Here is a 20,248-nt window from a genome sequence, read left to right on the forward strand (position 1 = left end):
TTTGGGGGGGTTGGTTGTGTGGGTGGTGGGTTTTACTGTTGGGGGAGTGTTTGTATTTTTATTTACAGGTAAAAGAGCTGATTTCTTTGGGGCAATGCCCCGCAAAAGGCCCTTTTAAGGGCCATTGGTAGTTTATTGTAGGCTAGGGGTTTTTTTTATTTTGGGGGGGGGGCTTTTTTATTTTCATAGGGCTATTAGATTAGGTGTAATTAGTTTAAATATTTGATCATTTATTTTTTATTTTGTGTAACTTAGTGTTTATTTATTTTTTGTAACTTAGTGTTTGTTATTTTGTGTAACTTAGTTGTTAGTTTTTTGTAACTTTGTAATTTTTAATAGTAGATTTAAATTATTTGAGTAGGGTTAGGTTTTTAACTATATAATATATTTAATTTAATTTGTAGTTTAATGTAATTTTAGTATAACAGTTAGGGTAGATTAATTATTAGTTTAATATAGTTTATTGTAATTTTATTATAATAGGGTATATTAATTATTAGTTTAATATAGTTTAATGTTATTTTAGTATAACAGTTAGGGTAGGTTAATTATTAGTTTAATATAGTTTATTTTAATTCTAAAGGTAAGTTTTAATTTATTATAAGATAGGAATGAGTTAATATTTAATATAAAGTTAGCGGGTTGTTAGGTTTAGGGCTTAATAGGTTAATTTAGTTTATGGCGATGTGGGGGGCTGGCGGTTTAGGGGTTAATAGGTTAATTTAGTTAATGGCGATGTGGGGGGCTGGTGGTTTAGGGGTTAATAGGTTTAGTAAGTGGTAGTGATGTGGGAGGCCAGGGGTTTAGGGGTTAATACCTTTTTTTAGTTGCGGTGGGCTCCGGGAGAGGAGGGATAGGGGTTAATACATTTAGTTAGTTGCGGCGGTGTCGGGGAGCGGCGGAATAGGGGTTAATAAGTTTATTAGAGTTGCGGTGGGCTCCCGGAGTGGCAGGATAGGGGTTAATAACTTTAGTTTAGTTGCGGTGGGGTCGGGAAGCGGCGGGATAGGGCTTAAACAGTTTAGTATAGTTGCGGTGTTTAGTGACAGTATATAAATAAAGCTGGGAAAAAGCCGAATAGCAGCGAGATCGATGACTGTTAGTTAACAACAGTCTGCTGATCATTGCCCCATACTTGGTGTGCGGCTTTTTGACAGCTTTTTATATAAATATGGAGATAGCGTATTCAGGTCCGCAGCCGCGATGTTAGGCGATGTCAGGCGAGCGTATTGGTGCCGTCGAATGCAAGTAAGTTGATGGTTTGATAAGTAGGCCTCTATGCATTCAATAGACATTAAGTTGTTGTCTTGGAAGGTTTTGTTTCTTATTGCTATTTCTTCTGCTCGGAGAGTCTCAGAACTCTCGGCTTTGCAGTGTGATCCGCCTTACCTTATATTTCATGCTGATAAGGCGGTTCTTTGTACTAAGTTTGGTTTTCTTCCTAAAGTAGTTTTGGATAGAAATATTGTTGTTCATTCTCTATGTCCTAATCCTTCTTCTCATAAGGAACATTTGTTGTACAACCTGAATGTTATGTGTGCCCTAAAATTCTACCTACAGGCGACTAAGGATTTTTGCCGGTCTTCTGCCCTGTTTGTTTGTTTCTCTGGGAAACGTAAAGGTCAGAAAACTACTGCTACTTCTTTTTCCCTCTGGTTGAGAAGTATAATTCGTTTGGCTTATGAGACTGCCAGATAGCAGCCTCCTGAGAGAATTATGGCTCATTCCACTAGGGCTGTCTCCTCTTCTTGGGCTTTAAAAAATGAAGCTTCTGTGTAACAGATTTGCAAGGCCACAACTTGGTCACTTGGTCTTCTCTTTACACTTTTTCCAAATTTTATAAATTTGATACTTTTGCCCCGGCTGAGGCTTCTTTTGGGAGAAAGGTTCTTCAAGCGGTGGTGCCTTCCGTTTAGGTTCCCTGTCTTGTCCCTCCCTTATCATCTGTGTACTCTAGCTTGGGTATTGGTTCCCAACAGTAATTGAGGACGTCCTGGAGTCACCATATCTTAGGAAAGAAAACAAAATTTATGCTTACCTAATAAATGTATTTCTTTCCGGATATGGTGAGTCCACGGCCCCACCCTTTTGTTTTAAGAGAGCTTTTTCTGACTAACTTCCGGCACCTCTACACCTTGTGTTACTTCTTTTTTCTCCATTTACCTTCTGTCAAATGACTAGGGTTTGTGGGAAGGGGAGTGATACTTAACAGCTTGGCTGTGGTGCACTTTGCCTCCTCCTGCTGGACAGGAGTGATATTCCCAACAGTAATTGAGGACGCCGTGGACTCACCATATACAGAAAGAAAGAAATGCATCAGGTAAGCATAAATTTAGTTTTTCCTGATGAATCCAAAACATAAAAACGTATACAAAGCTTATTGAATCCGTACATGATATAAGTAGTAGTAGTGGTATATATGTACCTACTTAAGCATTTGCACATAATTATATTGCCATGTAGCCTTATGGACTAAAGGAGCAGCACATATAGATCAACAGGTACACATTAGATACTTGTGAATCGATGCCGAGATAAGCAGAGACTGCGTAAATGCACAATGTACATAATCCATGAAAATAGTCATGATAAATGCTCAGTGTCTGCATGATAAACAGATGGGCATACATATAAATTAAAAGCAAGCAGGGGACACCCGGGCGGCGGCCATCTTGCAGGTCGCACTGAGCTTCAGCTCCTCAAGCTTCCTCCATTGTTCTCCACTTTAAAGCTACTTTGTTTAAAATAGTGGAGAGGCTTGTCTGAAGAGGTCTACATTCCAGATATAGGGTTTTGGAAGGTGACTGGGCTTCACTGCCCTCAGTACCAGACTTTTCACTTTGAGGCCTTCCCCTATAATAGAAGCCTCAGCCTGTCCCCATAACGAGCTGTGCCTTGAGTGCGCAGTCCTAAACTAAACCTAACATGTATCCAGCTGCCTCTTTGCTAACAGAGCTTAGCAATCTTTTGGAAAACTACCAAGCTGCCTTTGAAATAACTCTACAAAATGGGCTCTACCTACCCTCAGCTACTAACCAGCTGGGAGACCTGCAGAGAGACTGCGATCCTGTGAAGGCAGAGAGAGACTCATTGTTTGAGCCCCGGCTGATAACCCACATCTCCCCGAGTGTGATACAAGCCCCTGTGACAAAGAGCTCTGAGCGGTCTGCAAGACACTTACTGGCCTCAATGGAGATCGAGACATGTGTCAAGCTAAGAGTCGACGATATCCCTGTCCAGGAGCCACTCGATTCACCTATAACCTTGGATACTTACAAATCGGATGGCGGCTCCTGCAATAATGACCGGCATACTGAAAAGAAAGCCCTACCGCATGATGCAAAACGTCGGCAAACTTCAAAGACTGCCATGTCCATCGTGCAGGTGAGGCCTGATATAACATCAGAGATGGCTTCGGGTGGAATAGATAGTACCTACCTCGTCATTCAACTTGGGACTCCAGCTCTTCATGAGGCAGAAGCACAGCCGAGCGCTGGGACCTGGAACAACTCCTGTGTGAGCCCCGATAGCCTGCTCTTAGCAGGAGAAGGTGCCGCAGCGACGGCTTCATCTGTACTTTCATTACAAGTAGCCTTGTACAGAGTTGGAGTGGGGTAATTATGTAAATAACTTTGGTACGCAGCCATCATTTTCCAAAAACTGCATCACTTTTTTTTTGTTTTTTTTGTTTTTTCATTCATTGGGCTGCTGGATTTCAATCGTCATGGCCATCCTGGGACAGATCTAATTAAATATTATACAGAGTGCCCTGAACCTGTCTAACATGGCCCTAAGGCATAGGATGACGGCAACGGAGACTCAGGTTTGAGGGACACTGTTTGTTCTCATTTTCCAATTGCCATTTAATGTTTGTTCACAAATATGGCCACACAGCACCCTTCTATGTCTCATGCCAAAACTGTTTAGTTGCGATTGTACACGCAGTTTAAGCTCCTTTATGGTAACCCACCAACTTCAAAGTCAGGTTAATGGTACAGCTCCACTATATAAGAAGATGTTATTAGGAAAAAGCAATGTTAATCTGGGTTACTGCCTGCTGCAATTGTTGATAACCGTTTATATAAGCTGTTGTTGTATAAACATGTTTCCATATTATATACTAGTTAAACTATTTTATTTCACTAGAGGTCCAAGAGTGACCATATGTATCATTATTGCACCTCCCCTGTACCATATGTCTTTAAAAGGGCTCAAGAGTGGCCACATATATTTTAGGAGGTATACTTATCCTACTTAAAATGGGATTTCATAGCTATTGGTTTATTGGCAATACAAATGTTTGATATTCTAACTCACTAACTATTATCTTGATGTGTACTTAGAAACAAAATGCATATATACACTATGATATTATGATAGCGCAACTTGAGTTACCACCCTAAGAAATACCTCTGTTGGTTTAAGGTTTAATAATGTTCCTACTGGCTCTTTTAAATAGGGGTTCCTGATCTATGAGCACACTGCAAAGATTTCTACATGTTAATGTAATTGTGATTTCAGGATGTCTGGTAACAATTTAACAACATGTTATTATTCTTCACATCCATTTGATTGACTGTACTATATTATTTTATTATTGTTGTCAATAGACATGTGTTATATTATGTCAATGCTAAAAATCTCAATAAAAATGTAAGAAAAAAAAAAAAAAAAAAAAATTAAAAGCAAGCAGAAATAACCCAGAAAAATATAGCATAGCTACCCCTACAAAAAGTCTATCCCAGTCCTTTAGAAGCTAAAAAACAAAAAGAACAAAAAAGGGGGGCGCCTGCGGAAGTCAGCTATAAAACATATACAATAAATTCTGAGTAATACAAATACACTATATGTACTGTTGTAAATGAAGATATATACTATAAAAGGATGAATAATAGTACAGTTTATTAAAACATAATAAACCTAATAACATACATATAAAATATTTCACAACCACCTTACCTGACATCCAAATCTAAAAATAAACTATCTAATGATGCTCGATAGCAATAATGACAATGTTATAGCTGCCTTATATGATTTAAGCTAAAATGCCACTCCTAATCACAGTCTATATAGAGACAATGGGCTCTATTTACAAGCTCTGTACAGATAAATCTGCCTGCTCTGAGGCGGCGGACAGACATCGCCCAAAATCAACCCGATCCAATACGAACGGGTTGATTGACACCCCCTGCTAGCGGCTGATTGGCCGTGAATCTGCAGTGGCCGGTATTGCACCAGCAGTTCACAAGAACTGCTGGTGTATGGATAAATGCTGACAGCGTATGCTGACTGCATTTATCGATGTGCGGCGGACATGATTCGCTATAGCGGATCATGTCTGTCCCCACCATGTTAAATTGACCCCTTAGTTACTAGTTTCAGTGCAAAGTGGGTAAGTATCCCTTTAAAATAGATATAGTGGTCCTTCGTTTCACAAAGGTATGAACTTCTGGAAAAAAGAGTGTGTAGTCCAAACTTTGTTTAATACACAAATAGTAGGCTTTTTTTCACCAGTAGTAAGCTTTCCTGTATGGTGGGGAATTGACTGGTATAAAATAGATGCAAAGTCATGACATAGTTCTTTGGTCTCAGTGTTGCAATGTAGTGAGAACCAAGAATTGAATCATAAGACCCCCCGGAATCCGAAGAGGCTTTATTTCTTCACCATTCTTACCCTTTTCTGATCCTCACCAGACACAGAGCACCTTCCTTGGTTTGTATGGACGCTGTCTCCGTGAGCTCCTGTCATGTAATGGTTGGCTTACCAATGGGGAGGGCGGGTTACCGGTGTAGTCAGCGTTTATGTTTGTTCAGATCCTTGACTGTTAGATTTCAAAAAGTATTCAGAGCGCTCTGATGAGGAGTCAATGCTTAACAAGGAAATAACATCAATATAGATGACATTAAAAAATCAGAGCGCTCTGAATACTTTTTGAAATCTAACAGTTATTATTCATCTACTGTTTTCCATACTTTTATAGCATATATCTTCATTTACAACAGTACCTACATATAAATTACCCATGCAATAGGTATAAAAGAGATACCAATAGACTTTGGGGTAGATTTAGCAAAGGTCGAGCGGACATGATTCGCTGGTGAAATGCTTGTGCAATGCCGCCCCCCTGCTCACTCGCGGCAGGGGCCGTCAATCATCACGATCGGATCGAATTAGGATGATTTCAGTCCACCACCTAAAAGGTCTTATGGCCTCTGCTTCTTAACTTCCGTTTCTGGTGGACCAATGCAGCATCCGCTTATTAATAATTCAACCCCTATATATCTAAAGGATCTCCACTGTAAATGATAATATTCATGATCAATGCTCAGTGTCTGCATGATAAACAGATACAATAGGTATAAAAGAGATCCCAATAGATCTTATCTCTAAAGGATCTCCACTGTTGTATTAAAATACGGATAAATCCTGCAGAACTGCATTAGGAAATAAAACTGCAGAGTACAATGCATGGCAGGTACGCTAATAGAATAGGATATGTAATGCCTTGCATATCTACAAAGCCATGAGCGCTACGGAATTTGGTGGTGCTATACAAATAAATAATAATAATAATGTAAAAAATATTATTTGTGCGGCTGGACATGCAATGCTCATAGACAGTTCTTAGCAATTTGTATAACCCAATAGTGTACAAAAAACGTGCATAATGTACATTACTGCAAATAATATTCCAAAGCAAGAAAAAAAAAGAGCAGCATATAAAATGTAGACATGTGCGATTCGTTTCGGATTGATTCGGAAATTCGGAAAATTTGGTAAATTTGGAGATTCGGATCGATTCGAATTTCCGAATTAAAATACTGCCGAATCTACTGAATGAATCCGAATTAGCTACCGAACAAATCCAAATTAGCTCGGTAAATTCGCCATTCCCCCATAGGAAACAATGGGGCAGTTTTGGCTGAAAAAAACCTAACACCTGCAAAAAAGCAGCGTTCACCTCTTAATGCAGCCCCATTGTTTCCTATGGGAAACACTAAGTCTACACCTAACACCCTAACATGAACCCCGAGTCTAAACACCCCTAATCTAACACTTATTAACCCCTAATCTGCCGTCCCCGCTATCGCTGACACCTGCATTATACTATTAACCCCTAATCTGCTGCTCCGGACACCGCCGCCACCTACATTATCCCTATGAACCCCTAATCTGCTGCCCCCAACATCGCCGACACCTACATTATACTTATTAACCCCTAATCTGCCCCCCCAACGTCGCTGTAACCTAACTACAAGTATTAACCCCTAATCTGCCGACCGGACCTCGCCGCCACTATAATAAATGTATTAACCCCTAAACCACCGCACTCCCGCCTCGCAAACACTATAATAAGGATAGAAAAACAAGGGGCGCCAACATAGTGTGAATCAGTTTGGAAAACTGGAAAACAGTAGTTATAATAAAATCTACTCACAAGTTGAGTGGCACCTAGAACCGGGTGCATACAGGCAGGCTGACATTCAGGACCAGCAGTCAGTACGCTGGGGGTCTCACCCGGGAGACCTGTGGGTGGGTCAGACGAGGTAGATGGAGTCGGCTGTGTGTCGTCTGGTGAGCCGGATCGCCACTGTGGAAGTCCAAAGGGCTGTGTTGTTTATCCCACAAGGGTAGCTGCTCACACGATCAGCCTTGTTTCCAAATGAGTTTCCAATGTCAGTGTATGGAACAAAGGGATAAAAACCAAACTGGGTATAACCACTGCAAACTGTGGTAATATTAAAAAGGCACAGAAAACCGGGTCTGTCTAAAAACAAGTATTTAATTGCTACGCGTTTCTCAGTCCATAAAGGACCGTTTCCCCAGGCATATACAAAGGTGTTCAACAGGCTACCATTTATACCTGACAGTGACCCGGAATCAAAATGTGGAGGTCATCTCCAAAGAATTGACAATAAAATGTTAAAAAACAAAAATACAATAAAAAATGGAACATGTATCAAAATTGTGTTTGAGCAGCAATCAGATAATATATTCATATCATGAAAAAACAAAAAACAAAAAACAAAAAGAACAAACATTAAAACAGCATGTATTTGCATTGATGAGTAACACCTGTGATAGTGTTTCTGAAAAAAAAAAAAAAGCTAAACCTGTGTATGTATCCTATCCTATAGATAAACATGTTGTCACCTCAAAAGACTATTGGGTTATATGAAAATAAGATCCCAATGGTGACTGTTGTTTAGTGTGCAAAACAAATCTGTATATAATCAATAAAGAATATATATAAACTAGAAAAAATATATATATGTTTTCCTCTGGGTTGGGCTCGAACCCTTGACCTTGTGTATGCTAGGCTTTTACTGATCTAAAAGAGCTATTCAGATATGACAACAAATGAGATTGATATCACTCGTAATATACCAAACAATAGTAGATAATATGGATGTATTAGAAATATGAGTTTGCAGAAAACATTGTTCTTGTAAAGAGCCCTCATATCTTATATTCTAGAAACAAAAATAAGATGGTTATGGTCGATAGATTCTAGATAGAACAAGAAAAATGGTCTTTTATGTATCTAGATAATGATTTAAGGAACGCTATCTCAAACTAGCGGTCCCAAATATAAATTAAATATCTATGTAAATGTTGAAGGTGTTGGATGAAGATTAAATGAAAGAATATAGCAATCCTTGTTTGGAGAGATATAAATACGCTATATGCTAGCTGTTGTAATACTGGTAAAAAAGTGATGTAAAAATGGTAAAAAATGGTTCATGGAAAAAACCTATTGAGAAATATTAGAAAATTGTATATATTAAAAAAACTAATGATATACTGCTAAAAAAGTGTGTATATATAAAAAGAACCTTCGTTTAAAGCATATATTTTTACTAAATGCTAGCTGTGAAGGTTCTAGTAATACTGCTCATGATATTCTTTTTCTAAACTCATATTGATAATAAATTGTTTCAAATATTTTGGGTGGGATACGAACCCATGTCTATATATGTAAGGACCCTATGTTTAGTCCAATGAGCTATCTGGAAATAGCAAAGTATTTAGGAATCTTAGTGTGGTTGACTCTAAACTAATCGATATAACATTAAAAATGCTGTACACTAATAGGAGTGATTCAACTCATTGATTCTTAGTGTTTGTGTGTATCTCTGATGGTGATGTTGTAGAGAATCTATTGATGTAAACTGGATATGTATATGAGATCTAAATATGATGTATGTATCTGAGAAAATGTCGTAATAATGAATGTATGAAAAATATCGTTGGAAATCTGTTGTTGTAAACTGAATGTAGTATGTAATGTGATCTCTGCAAAGGACGGACTTATATGAAAGCAGCCAAATCAACATTGGCATTCAAACCCAGTGGATACAAAGTTTTGAGTTTATGTATCCAGTAAGTTTCTAATTGTCTAAGTTTAATTAGACGATCATAATCAGTGGATGGAGGTACATGGTCTATCGGAATTATTTTAAAAATATCTGCTCTACCATCATGTATTGTTTCACAGTGATTTGGAACACTGTGATTAATCTTACTTTTTTTACAGTTTTTACAATTCCGATAGTGTTCACCCCAACGGGTGCGTATGTTCCTAATGGTACGCCCAATGTATTGGACCCCACAAACACAATTTAAAAGATATATAATATACTTAGATTCGCAATTGAGGCGATGTGATATCTGATAAGACAAACCAGTAGTGTTAGATTTAAATGTTTTTTGAGAACATATAAATTTACACATATTACATCCTCTTTTGCCACATTTATATGAACCATATAATCTCAAAAAACTCTGTGTTTTTTTCAAATTACTTATAGATGATTGGCTGTGTTTTACCCTTTTGCTAGGTGCTAGTTTGTTCCTAAGGGTTGGTGCCCGTCTGTAAACAATTTTAGGTCTCTCCTTAACTATATTTTTTAAAAAAGGATCCTTTTGAATAATGTTCCAATGTTTGTTGAGTATATTGCAATTTTTTTTATGATTGCTGTTGTATTGTGTTATAAAGAGAGGTTCACTATTGGCATCCCTATTAATTGTTTTGTTTGGATTGGTTGTGTTATTTTCAAACTTTTCAAAAAAGAGATCTCTATCCAAGTCTCGTGCTTTTTTTAAACATCGATCAAGTAAATCAGCTGGGTAACCTTTGTCCAAAAAACGTTGATACAAAATCATGCTTTGTGAGTCAAAGGTATCTAACTCTGAACAATTCTGTGCCTTTTTAATATTACCACAGTTTGCAGTGGTTATACCCAGTTTGGTTTTTATCCCTTTGTTCCATACACTGACATTGGAAACTCGTTTGGAAACAAGGCTGATCGTGTGAGCAGCTACCTTTTGGGATAAACAAGAAAGCCCTTTGGACTTCCATAGTGGCGATCCGGCTCACCAGACGACTCACAGCCGACTCCATCTACCTCATCTGACCCACCCACAGGTCTCCCGGGTGAGACCCCCAGCGTACTGACTGCTGGTCCTGAATGTCAGCCTGCCTGTATGCACCCAGTTGGTTCTAGGTGCCACTCCACTTGTGAGTAGATTTTATTATAACTACTGTTTTCCAGTTTTCCAAACTGATTCACACTATGTTGGCGCCCCTTGTTTTTCTATCCTCCTAGATTTCCTGATTCATCACACCTTGGATTCAAGCGGAGCAAGCCATTTGTTTTGATCCTTTGAACTTTTGTTCTTTATATATCCTTTATATTGAATTTGGACTTTTTATCTCTGAACACTTATCACATATTGGACTTTTCAGTTTTTTGAGTTTAATCAAATTCAACTGTTCACATATTTTGTTGCAAGTCTTTAGGTTTTTGCAATATTCCAACTGATTTTTTGTTTAGGTATCACAATTGTTTCAAGTCTCACGGTTTGTAACAAGTCACACATTCTCCTTTGATTAACAAGATTTCACCCAATCATATACACATATACACCTCTACTCACATACTTATCTGTCACGGTTCAACTCACACGATACCAGAGGAATTTCATTCACATCAACACAATTTCTATCAACACTACAGCGCGTCCCCTTAGTTTTTTCTTATAGAAAATACTTCTAAACACTATAATAAATTTTTATTAACCCCTAATCTGCCCCCCCCAATGTCGCTGCAACCTAACTACAAGCATTAACCCCTAATCTGCCGACCGGACACCGCCACCACCTACATTATATAAATTATCCTTATGAACACTTAATCTGCTGTCCCTAACATCGCCGACACCTATATTATATTTATTAACCCCTAATCTGCCCCCCCAATGTAGCCACAACCTAACTACAAGTATTAACCCCTAATCTGCCGACCGGACATCGCCGCCACTATAATAAATGTATTAACCCCTAAACCGCCGCACTCCCGCCTCGCAAACCCTATAATAAATTTCATTAACCCCTAATCTGCTCCCCCAACGTCGCCGCAACCTAACTACAAGTATTAACCCCTAATCTGCCAACCGGACATCGCCACCACGATAATAAATGTATTAACCCCTAAACCGCCGCACTCCCGCCTCGCAAACACTATAATAAATTGTATTAATCCCTAATCTGACCTCCCTAACATCGCCGCCACCTACCTACAATTATTAACCCCTAATCTCCCACTCCCAACGTCGCAGCTACTATAATAAAGTTATTAACCCATAAACCTAAGTCTAACCCTAACCCTAACACCCCCTAAGTTAAATATAATTTAAATAAAACGAAACAAATTTACTATAATTAAATAAATTAATCCTATTTAAAACTAAATACTTACCTGTAAAATAAACCCTAATATAGCTACAATATAACTAATAGTTACATTGTAGCTATTTTAGGATTTATATTTATTTTACAGGCAACTTTGTATTTATTTTAACTAGGTACAATAGCTATTAAATAGTTAATAACTATTTAATAGCTACCTAGTTAAAATAATTACAAAATTACCTATAAAATGAATCCTAACCTAAGTTACAATTACACCTAACACTACACTATCATTAAATAAATTAACTACAAGTACCTACAATTAAATACAATTAAATAAACTAAACTAAAAAAAAAATTACAAAAAAAAAAATATTACAAGAATTTTAAACTAATTACACCTAATCTAAGCCCCCTAATAAAATTAAAAAAATAAAAATAAATTAAAAGTCCCTACCCTATTCTACATTACAAAGTATCAGCTCTTTTACCAGCCCTTAAAAGGGCTTTTTGTGGGGCATGCCCCAAAGAAAACAGCTCTTTTGCCTGTAAAAAAAAATACAACCCCCCCCAACATTAAAACCCACCACCCACATACCCCTACTCTAACCCACCCAAACCCCCCTTAAATAAACCTAACACTACCCCCATGAAGATCTCCCTACCTTGAGTCGTCTTCACCCAGCCGGGCCGAAGTCTTCATCCGATGGGGCAGAAGAGGACATCCAGACCGGCAGAAGTCTTCATCCAAGCGGGGCAAGAAGAAGTCTTCCATCCATCAGAAGTCTTCATCCAGGCGGCATCTTCTATCTTCATCCATCCAGAGCGGAGCGGCAGCATCCTGAAGATATCCGATGTGGAGCATCCTCTTCTTTCTTGATCCGACGACTAAATGACGGTACCTTTAAGTGACGTCATCCAAGATGGCGTCCCTTGAATTCCGATTGGCTGATAGGATAAATTCCTTTAGGAAAGTGGACTGTTGTGGCTGATATGTATGCAAAATATGAGGTATACAATTCTCACAGATTTGAGTGACCTTGCATACTGGAACATATTTTTAAAATAAACATATACTGTATGTGTAGATAGAAGGATATTAGAAAACTACTACTCATTAGAGATGATGTGGGGAGAGAGGCATTTTGTTTCAGATTTTACTTTTAATAAAGTAGGAAAATACAGTGGCCTCGATTTATCAAAGTCTGTCGGACCTGATCCACCAGTGCGGATCAGGTCCGCCAGACCTCGCTGAATACGGAGAGCAATACGCTCTCCGTATTCAGCATTGCACCAGCAGCTCACAAGAGCTGCTGGTGCAACGCCGCCTCCTGCAGACTCGCGGCTAATCGGCCGCCAACAGAGAGGTGTCAATCAACCCGATCGTACTCGATCGGGTTGATTTCCAGCGATGTCTGTCCGCCTGCTCAGAGCAGGCGGACAGGTTATGGAGCAGCGGTCTTTGTGACCGCTGCTTCATAACTGCTGTCAGGCTCGTCAGAAACACAGGGCATCAAGCTCCATTCGGATAGATAGATATGCCCCACTGTATATAAGTATTAGTACAGACAATACCTGGTAGAGAGCCCCCTGGTAGAGTACCCCCTGGCAGCTCCTGTATGGTACCCACACCCTTCCTGGGACTGGCAGGCACTGGAAATAGGTTTAAAAACTGCCCCCGACTGTAGTATTAGAGAATCTAGTTACAGAGGCTCCATATTGAGAGAGAAAAGCCTGGGAACACTGAGGGGCAGAGCTAACACTGGGAGCAAAGCTGGTGGCCATGTTAAAAAGCTAAAACACTTTTAGGTCTAAAAGAATAAAATTAAAATGCACTAAATAGAAGAAAATTAAAATGAAAACAAATAGTTGAAAAAAACTACAAAACTCAAGAAAACACATCGCTTCATATTATATATTTAGTATTTATTTAAATGAAGGACTTTTGGGAAGTGAGGAACTTCAGGGGTGAACCAGTAGACAAAGCATCATTAGTCCAATATGGATTCCAGAAGTTATAGCTGTCTATGCTTGAAGAATCATTTAATTGATTACAACCCAACAAGGGGAATTCTCGAATGTTTATGCATTATCACTTTTAATTACAGTTTGCAGATGGTTTGTTCTTGTTTTTAGTAGTTTTATAATTGTTGCTTTTACTATCCAGTGTTCATTAAGACTCTTGTCCAAAAAACAGGTAGTGCCAGTAATCGATCCAGCACACGAAGCACAGTGAGCCTCAGTAGCGGTATGGAAGCGGACAGTGAGGTGAGAATATATATTATTGCAAAGTGATCATTTGTAAACTAGATTTAATATCTTAACACCCTATACCCCTGGGATGCAATCCCTATCATTTGTTTTCTAATGTTGCTACACACCAGTAAACAGTTCCCAGTTAGGACAGTAGATAAACTGTTCTCAAGGTTTTTATATACTTACAATGACAGGACAATGAAGAATCTGAAACCTCTCGAAGACAAAGCCCTAGGAATTCTGTTAGAGAAGACCGACCACCACCTCGACCACCAAGGATACCAAATCGAGAGTCTAGCAGGTAAATCTACCCCACTAAAATTGAATACAAGATTAATATGCACAGCTCACTCACACATGCAAGGGTGGACCTCCATTGTCACCCTTGGATACAGCTGCTTGTGTATAATTATTGTGATGCTATATGTCCCAATTACCTAGGAAAACTATTTCAATTACACATAGGTTTTGTGTGCTCTATTTCAAAGTTTGCTAACTTTAGTCATATTAAAGGAGCATTAAACACTAAATAAATCATTGATATAATGATGTATTCAGAGCAAAGATTAGCCTGAGAATAATATAACACTTTAATGTCCATAAAGCAGTGGGTGCCGCCATATTGTAACTTAGGTTTCTTTTTCTGCCAAGGCAAATTAGGTACAATTATAAATGGTTTACTAGAGTGTGTAACCAATGACTGTGCGGATTATAGCTGTGTCTGCACTTCCACTTTTTACAACAATATTCAAAATGAAATTACAGGAAAAGGACACACAAAAAATAATGAATGTACAGTATATTGTAAAGTTGTTTTACTAACTATAATTCAACATTTTTTTTTTTTTTTTTTATTTATTCATTTTTATTATCATTATTTAGCAGCATGGTACAAAAGGATGTCATTGTTGATACAAAAGTTCAAACAGAAAAAAAAGAGGGAGAAACCATCAGTCTCCAAAAGAAAGGAGAACGAACTCCCCGTATAGTAAAATGAAATAGTAGAGCTAGACTGTCCGTGATAAGTCCATTTGAAAACAGTAGCCCCACTCCAAATAAATGCATGGTGATTGACAATGACACCAATGTACAAAACATAACTCAAACAACAACAAAACTATGCCGAAATTTCTTAATTTAAGACCACTTTGTATATATTCTACACATCTAGTGGTATCCCTCGACTTTGTATTTAACTATCAACCTTTGAGAGAAGTGCTAAGCTAAAGAGGTCATTATTAGAGTATCAGGCAGGGGTGGGACCACGTCAGTCATACCCCTCTAAGGTAACACTAGGCCTGTCATTATAAATCAACATTTTATATTAATATTTCAAAGTGTTTAATGTCCCTTTAAAGGGATATTCTACTCCATATTTTGTAATGTTTAAAAAGATAGATACTTTATAATAATTAAACCTCAGTGCATTTTATTAGATTTTCACTGCCAGACAGTGCTAGTTCATGTGTGCCATATAGATAACATTGTGCTTATTCCCATGCACTACAGCCAGACATCACTAGGTCAGGTGTGACATATTGATACCATTGCGTTCACTCCTGTGGAGTTATTTATGAGACAGAAATGATTGGCTAAAATACCAGTCTTTAAATAGCACTGAGATAAAGGGGCAGTCTGCAGAGGCTTAGATACAAGATATTTACAGAGGTAAAAAGTATATTAATATAACTGAGATAAGGGGCAGTCTGCAGAGGCTTAGATACAAGGTAATCACAGAGGTAAAACGTATATTAATATAACTGAGATAAGGAGCAGTCTGCAGAGGGTTAGATACAGGGTAATCACAGAGGTAAAAAGAATATTAATATAACTGAGATAAGGGGCAGTCTGCAGAGGCTTAGATACAAGGTAATCACAGAGGTAAAAAGTATATTAATATAACTGAGATAAGGGGCAGTCTGCAGAGGCTTAGATACAGGGTAATCACAGAGGTAAAAAGTATATTAATATAACTGAGATAAGAGGCAGTCTGCAGAGGCTTAGAGACAAGGTAATCACAGAGGTAAAAAGTATATTAATATAACTGAGATATGGAGCAGTCTGCAGAGGCTTAGATACAGGGTAATCACAGAGGTAAAAGTATATTAATATAACTGAGATAAGGGGGCAGTCTGCAGAGGCTTAGATACAGGGTAATCACAGAGGTAAAAGTATATTAATATAACTGAGATAAGGAGCAGTCTGCAGAGGCTTAGATACAAGGTAATCACAGAGGTAAAAAGTATATTAATATAACTGAGATAAGGGGCAGTCTGCAGAGGCTTAGATACAAGGTAATCACAGAGGTAAAAAGTATATTAATATAACTGAGATACGGAGCAGTCTGCAGAGGCTTAGATACAGGGTGATCACAGAGATAAAAGTATATTAATATAACTGAGATAAGGGGGCAGTCTGCAGAGGCTTAGATACAGGGTAATCACAGAGGTAAAAAGTATATTAATATAACTGAGATAAGGGGGAGTCTGCAGAGGTTTAGATACAAGGTAATCACAGAGGTAAAAGTATATTAATATAACTGAGATACGGAGCAGTCTGCAGAGGTTTAGATACAGGGTAATCACAGAGGTAAAAGTATATTAATATAACTGAGATAAGGGGCAGTCTGCAAAGGCTTAGATACAAGGTAATCACAGAGGTAAAAGTATATTAATATAACTGAGATACGGAGCAGTCTGCAGAGATTTAGATACAGGGTAATCACAGAGGTAAAAAGTATATTAATATAACTGAGATAAGGGGCAGTCTGTAAAGGCTTAGATACAGGGTAATCACAGAGGTAAAAAGTATATTAATATAACTGAGATACGGAGCAGTCTGCAGAGGCTTAGATACAGGGTTATCACAGAGGTAAAAAGTGTATCAATAAAACGGAGATGGGGGCAGTCTGCAGAGGGTTAGATACAAGGTAATCACAGAAGTAAAAAGTATATTAATATAACTGAGATAAGGGGCAGTCTGCAGAGGCTTAGATACAAGGTAATCACAGAGGTAAAAATTATATTAATATAACTGAGATAAGGAGCAGTCTGCAGAGGCTTAGATACAGAGTAATCACAGAGGTAAAAAGTATATTAATATAACTGAGATAAGGGGCAGTCTGCAGAGGCTTAGATACAAGGTAATCACAGAGGTAAAAAGTATATTAATATAACTGAGATAAGGAGCCGTCTGTAGAGGCTTAGATACAGGGTAATCACAGAGGTAAAAAGAATATTAATATGACTGAGATAAGGAGTAGTCTGCAGAGGCTTAGATACAAGGTAATCACAGAGGTAAAAAGTATATTAATATAACTGAGATAAGGAGCAGTCTGCAGAGGCTTAGATACAGGGTAATCACAGAGGTAAAAAGTATATTCATATAACTGAGATAAGGGGCAGTCTGCAGAGGCTTAGATACAGAGTAATCACAGAGGTAAAAAGTATATTAATATAACTGAGATAAGGGGCAGTCTGCAGAGGCTTAGATACAAGGTAATCACAGAGGTAAAAAGTATATTAATATAACTGAGATAAGGAGCAGTCTGTAGAGGCTTAGATACAGGGTAATCACAGAGGTACAAAGAATATTAATATGACTGAGATAAGGAGTAGTCTGCAGAGGCTTAGATACAAGGTAATCACAGAGGTAAAAAGTATATTAATATAACTGAGATAAGGAGCAGTCTGCAGAGGCTTAGATACAGGGTAATCACAGAGGTAAAAAGTATATTCATATAACTGAGATAAGGGGCAGTCTGCAGAGGCTTAGATACAAGGTAATCACAGAGGTAAAAAGTATATTAATATAACTGAGATAAGGAGCAGTCTGTAGAGGCTTAGATACAGGGTAATCACAGAGGTAAAAAGAATATTAATATGACTGAGATAAGGAGCAGTCTGCAGAGGCTTAGATACAGGGTAATCACAGAGGTAAAAAGTATATTAATATAACTGAGATAAGGAGCAGTCTGCAGAGTCTTAGATACAAGGTAATCACAGAGGTAAAAGGTATATTAATATAACTGAGATAAGGGGGGCAGTCTGCAGAGGCTTAGATACAAGGTAATCACAGAGATAAAAAGTATATTAATATAACTGAGATAAGGGGCAGTCTGCAGAGGCTTAGATACAAGGTAATCACAGAGATAAAAAGTATATTAATATAACTGAGATAAGGGGCAGTCTGCAGAGGCTTAGATACAAGGTAATCACAGAGGTAAAAGTATATTAATATAACTGAGATAAGGGGGGCAGTCTGCAGAGGCTTAGATACAGGGTAATCACAGAGGTAAAAAGTATATTAATATAACTGGGATAAGGGGGCAGTCTGCAGAGGCTTAGATACAAGGTAATCACAGAGGTAAAAAGATTAGTGATGTAACAGTGTTGGTTATGCAAAACTGGGGAATGGGTAATAAAAGGGATTATATATCTTTTTAAACAATAACAATTTTGGAGTAGACTGTCCCTTTAACTAGCCAACAATAGTTAGAGAGAAATCTAAATACAGTTAAAATAATAAACTGTTTGACTACTAAATCTTTATCGTATCAGACAGAGCAGACCATTTTAAAGAAGTTTCCAATTTACTTTCATTATCAAATTTGTTTAGTTACCATGGTATTCTGTGTTAAAAAGATACCTAGGTAGGCAGGAAACAGTGCTGAAATCTAGTGCTCTTGCAAATGGATGACATTCTTGCAAAACTGCTGCCTTATAGTGCTCCAGACACATGCACGCTCCTGAGCTTACATCCCTGCTTTTCAACAAAAGATACCAAGAAAACAAAGAACATGTGATAATAGAAGTAAATTAGAAAGTTGTTTAAAATGGCTTTCATTTCCCTTTAATAGTGTAATATTTGCTAGGGGCACTGGAGAAACTGGGGCTTATATAAAGTTGGTGAAGTTGATATATTTACTATCTCTTTAACTACTCTCTATATTATAGGCTTCCACCGGCAGTGTCCAGACGAAGCATTGGGAAAGCACCGCCAATCCCTCCAAGGGGACGATGACGCCTCTTGCTGATGATGCACATCTCATGGATAGTTACTGATTTCAAAATAATGAAGATCAGAGTTTTATTACCACAGAGCATGAAAACGAGTGATGTTGAGACCTGAGAACTATAGTTTTTAATTACAGGAACCAATTGCAAGTAATGTTTTTATTATATTTGTACGCTCGGAAAACTGAAAGCTGGAAACTCTCTGGCTGTGTTGTTTTCCCTCCAGTTCCGCACAAGACAAGAGTGCCCACTCTCATTTCCTTATTAACCATGGGCTGAGCTCAGCTTCTCTGTACGTGGGGACAAATCACCCATTCATACCTTCTATCTAGATACCAACTTCTAAACAATCAAATGCAGACAAATATAGAATGCATCTGGTATGAAATCATTTTGCTTAACACTTTATAAGGTCAATATTACCCAAAAATATTCAGGTATGTATTTAAAGTTGTTTATATGCAAACATTTATATGATTGTACGATTTTAGATTGTGTCTTGTTAAGCAACGTACGATTTACTGGCAATGTAAATATCATGGCATGGTGACATTAAAACAGAATTTCTGTCACTAAGTCCAGTGGACAGTATTTCAAAATAAGTGAGAGTTTTTATTCTTATTATAGTTAGCAATTCTGTTTCACAGTGTTTGTGAAAACAATATATATATATACAGGTGGCACTCGGTTTACAACGGTTCAATTTGCACCGTTTCAGAATAACAACCTTTTTTTCATTTATGTGACTGCTATTGAACAGCATTGAGAAGCAGTGCATTGATTAAAATTGCCAGTAGGTGGAGCTGTCCGCTTGTGTTGCAGCAAAGATATGCAAGCCAAGCAAGCTGAAATTAATCAGTTTAACCAGACCTGAGCTATCGAGCAGCTTGCAAAGGAACAAGATCTTCCTGTCTATAAATCAGTCCAGATTAGAATGCATAGAAAGAACTGTTTGCAGAAAAATGCAAGTAAAGTCTGTGTTGTGATTATTTTATTAGGTTTATAATGCTGTTTAGCAAATGTGTTTGTTCATTTAACTAAGTTTAATTATATATTCTGTGTTGTGTGATTATTTTATTAGGTTTATAATGCTGTTTAGCATTTAAAGTCTTCATTTCAAAGCTTTAAAAATAATGTATTAGGTGTTACTTATGACAATTTTGAGAGGGGCCTGGAACCGAACTCCCTCACTTCCCATTGACTTACATTATAAACTGGGTTTCAATTTACAACGGTTTTGATTTACAACCATTCCTTCTGGAACCTAACCCCGGCGTA

The 20,248-nt window shown here is 37.8% G+C and overlaps 1 protein-coding gene across 1 annotated transcript in view; it reads left to right on the top strand.

Annotated features, from left to right (window-relative positions):
- The window catches only part of PIK3AP1 (phosphoinositide-3-kinase adaptor protein 1), a 399,421-nt gene extending 379,399 nt beyond the window's left edge, over nt 1–20,022 (top strand). Inside the window, exons 15-17 of the mRNA XM_053691876.1 lie at nt 13,897–13,967; nt 14,150–14,256; nt 18,911–20,022. Of these exons, the coding sequence (XP_053547851.1) occupies nt 13,897–13,967; nt 14,150–14,256; nt 18,911–18,977 (245 nt within the window). The 3' untranslated portion in view covers nt 18,978–20,022. The remainder of the gene's footprint in view (nt 1–13,896; nt 13,968–14,149; nt 14,257–18,910) is intronic.
- Nucleotides 20,023–20,248: the final 226 nt, after the last annotated feature.

The sequence above is a fragment of the Bombina bombina genome, chromosome 9, assembly GCF_027579735.1.
Source record: "Bombina bombina isolate aBomBom1 chromosome 9, aBomBom1.pri, whole genome shotgun sequence".
NCBI lineage: Eukaryota > Metazoa > Chordata > Amphibia > Anura > Bombinatoridae > Bombina > Bombina bombina.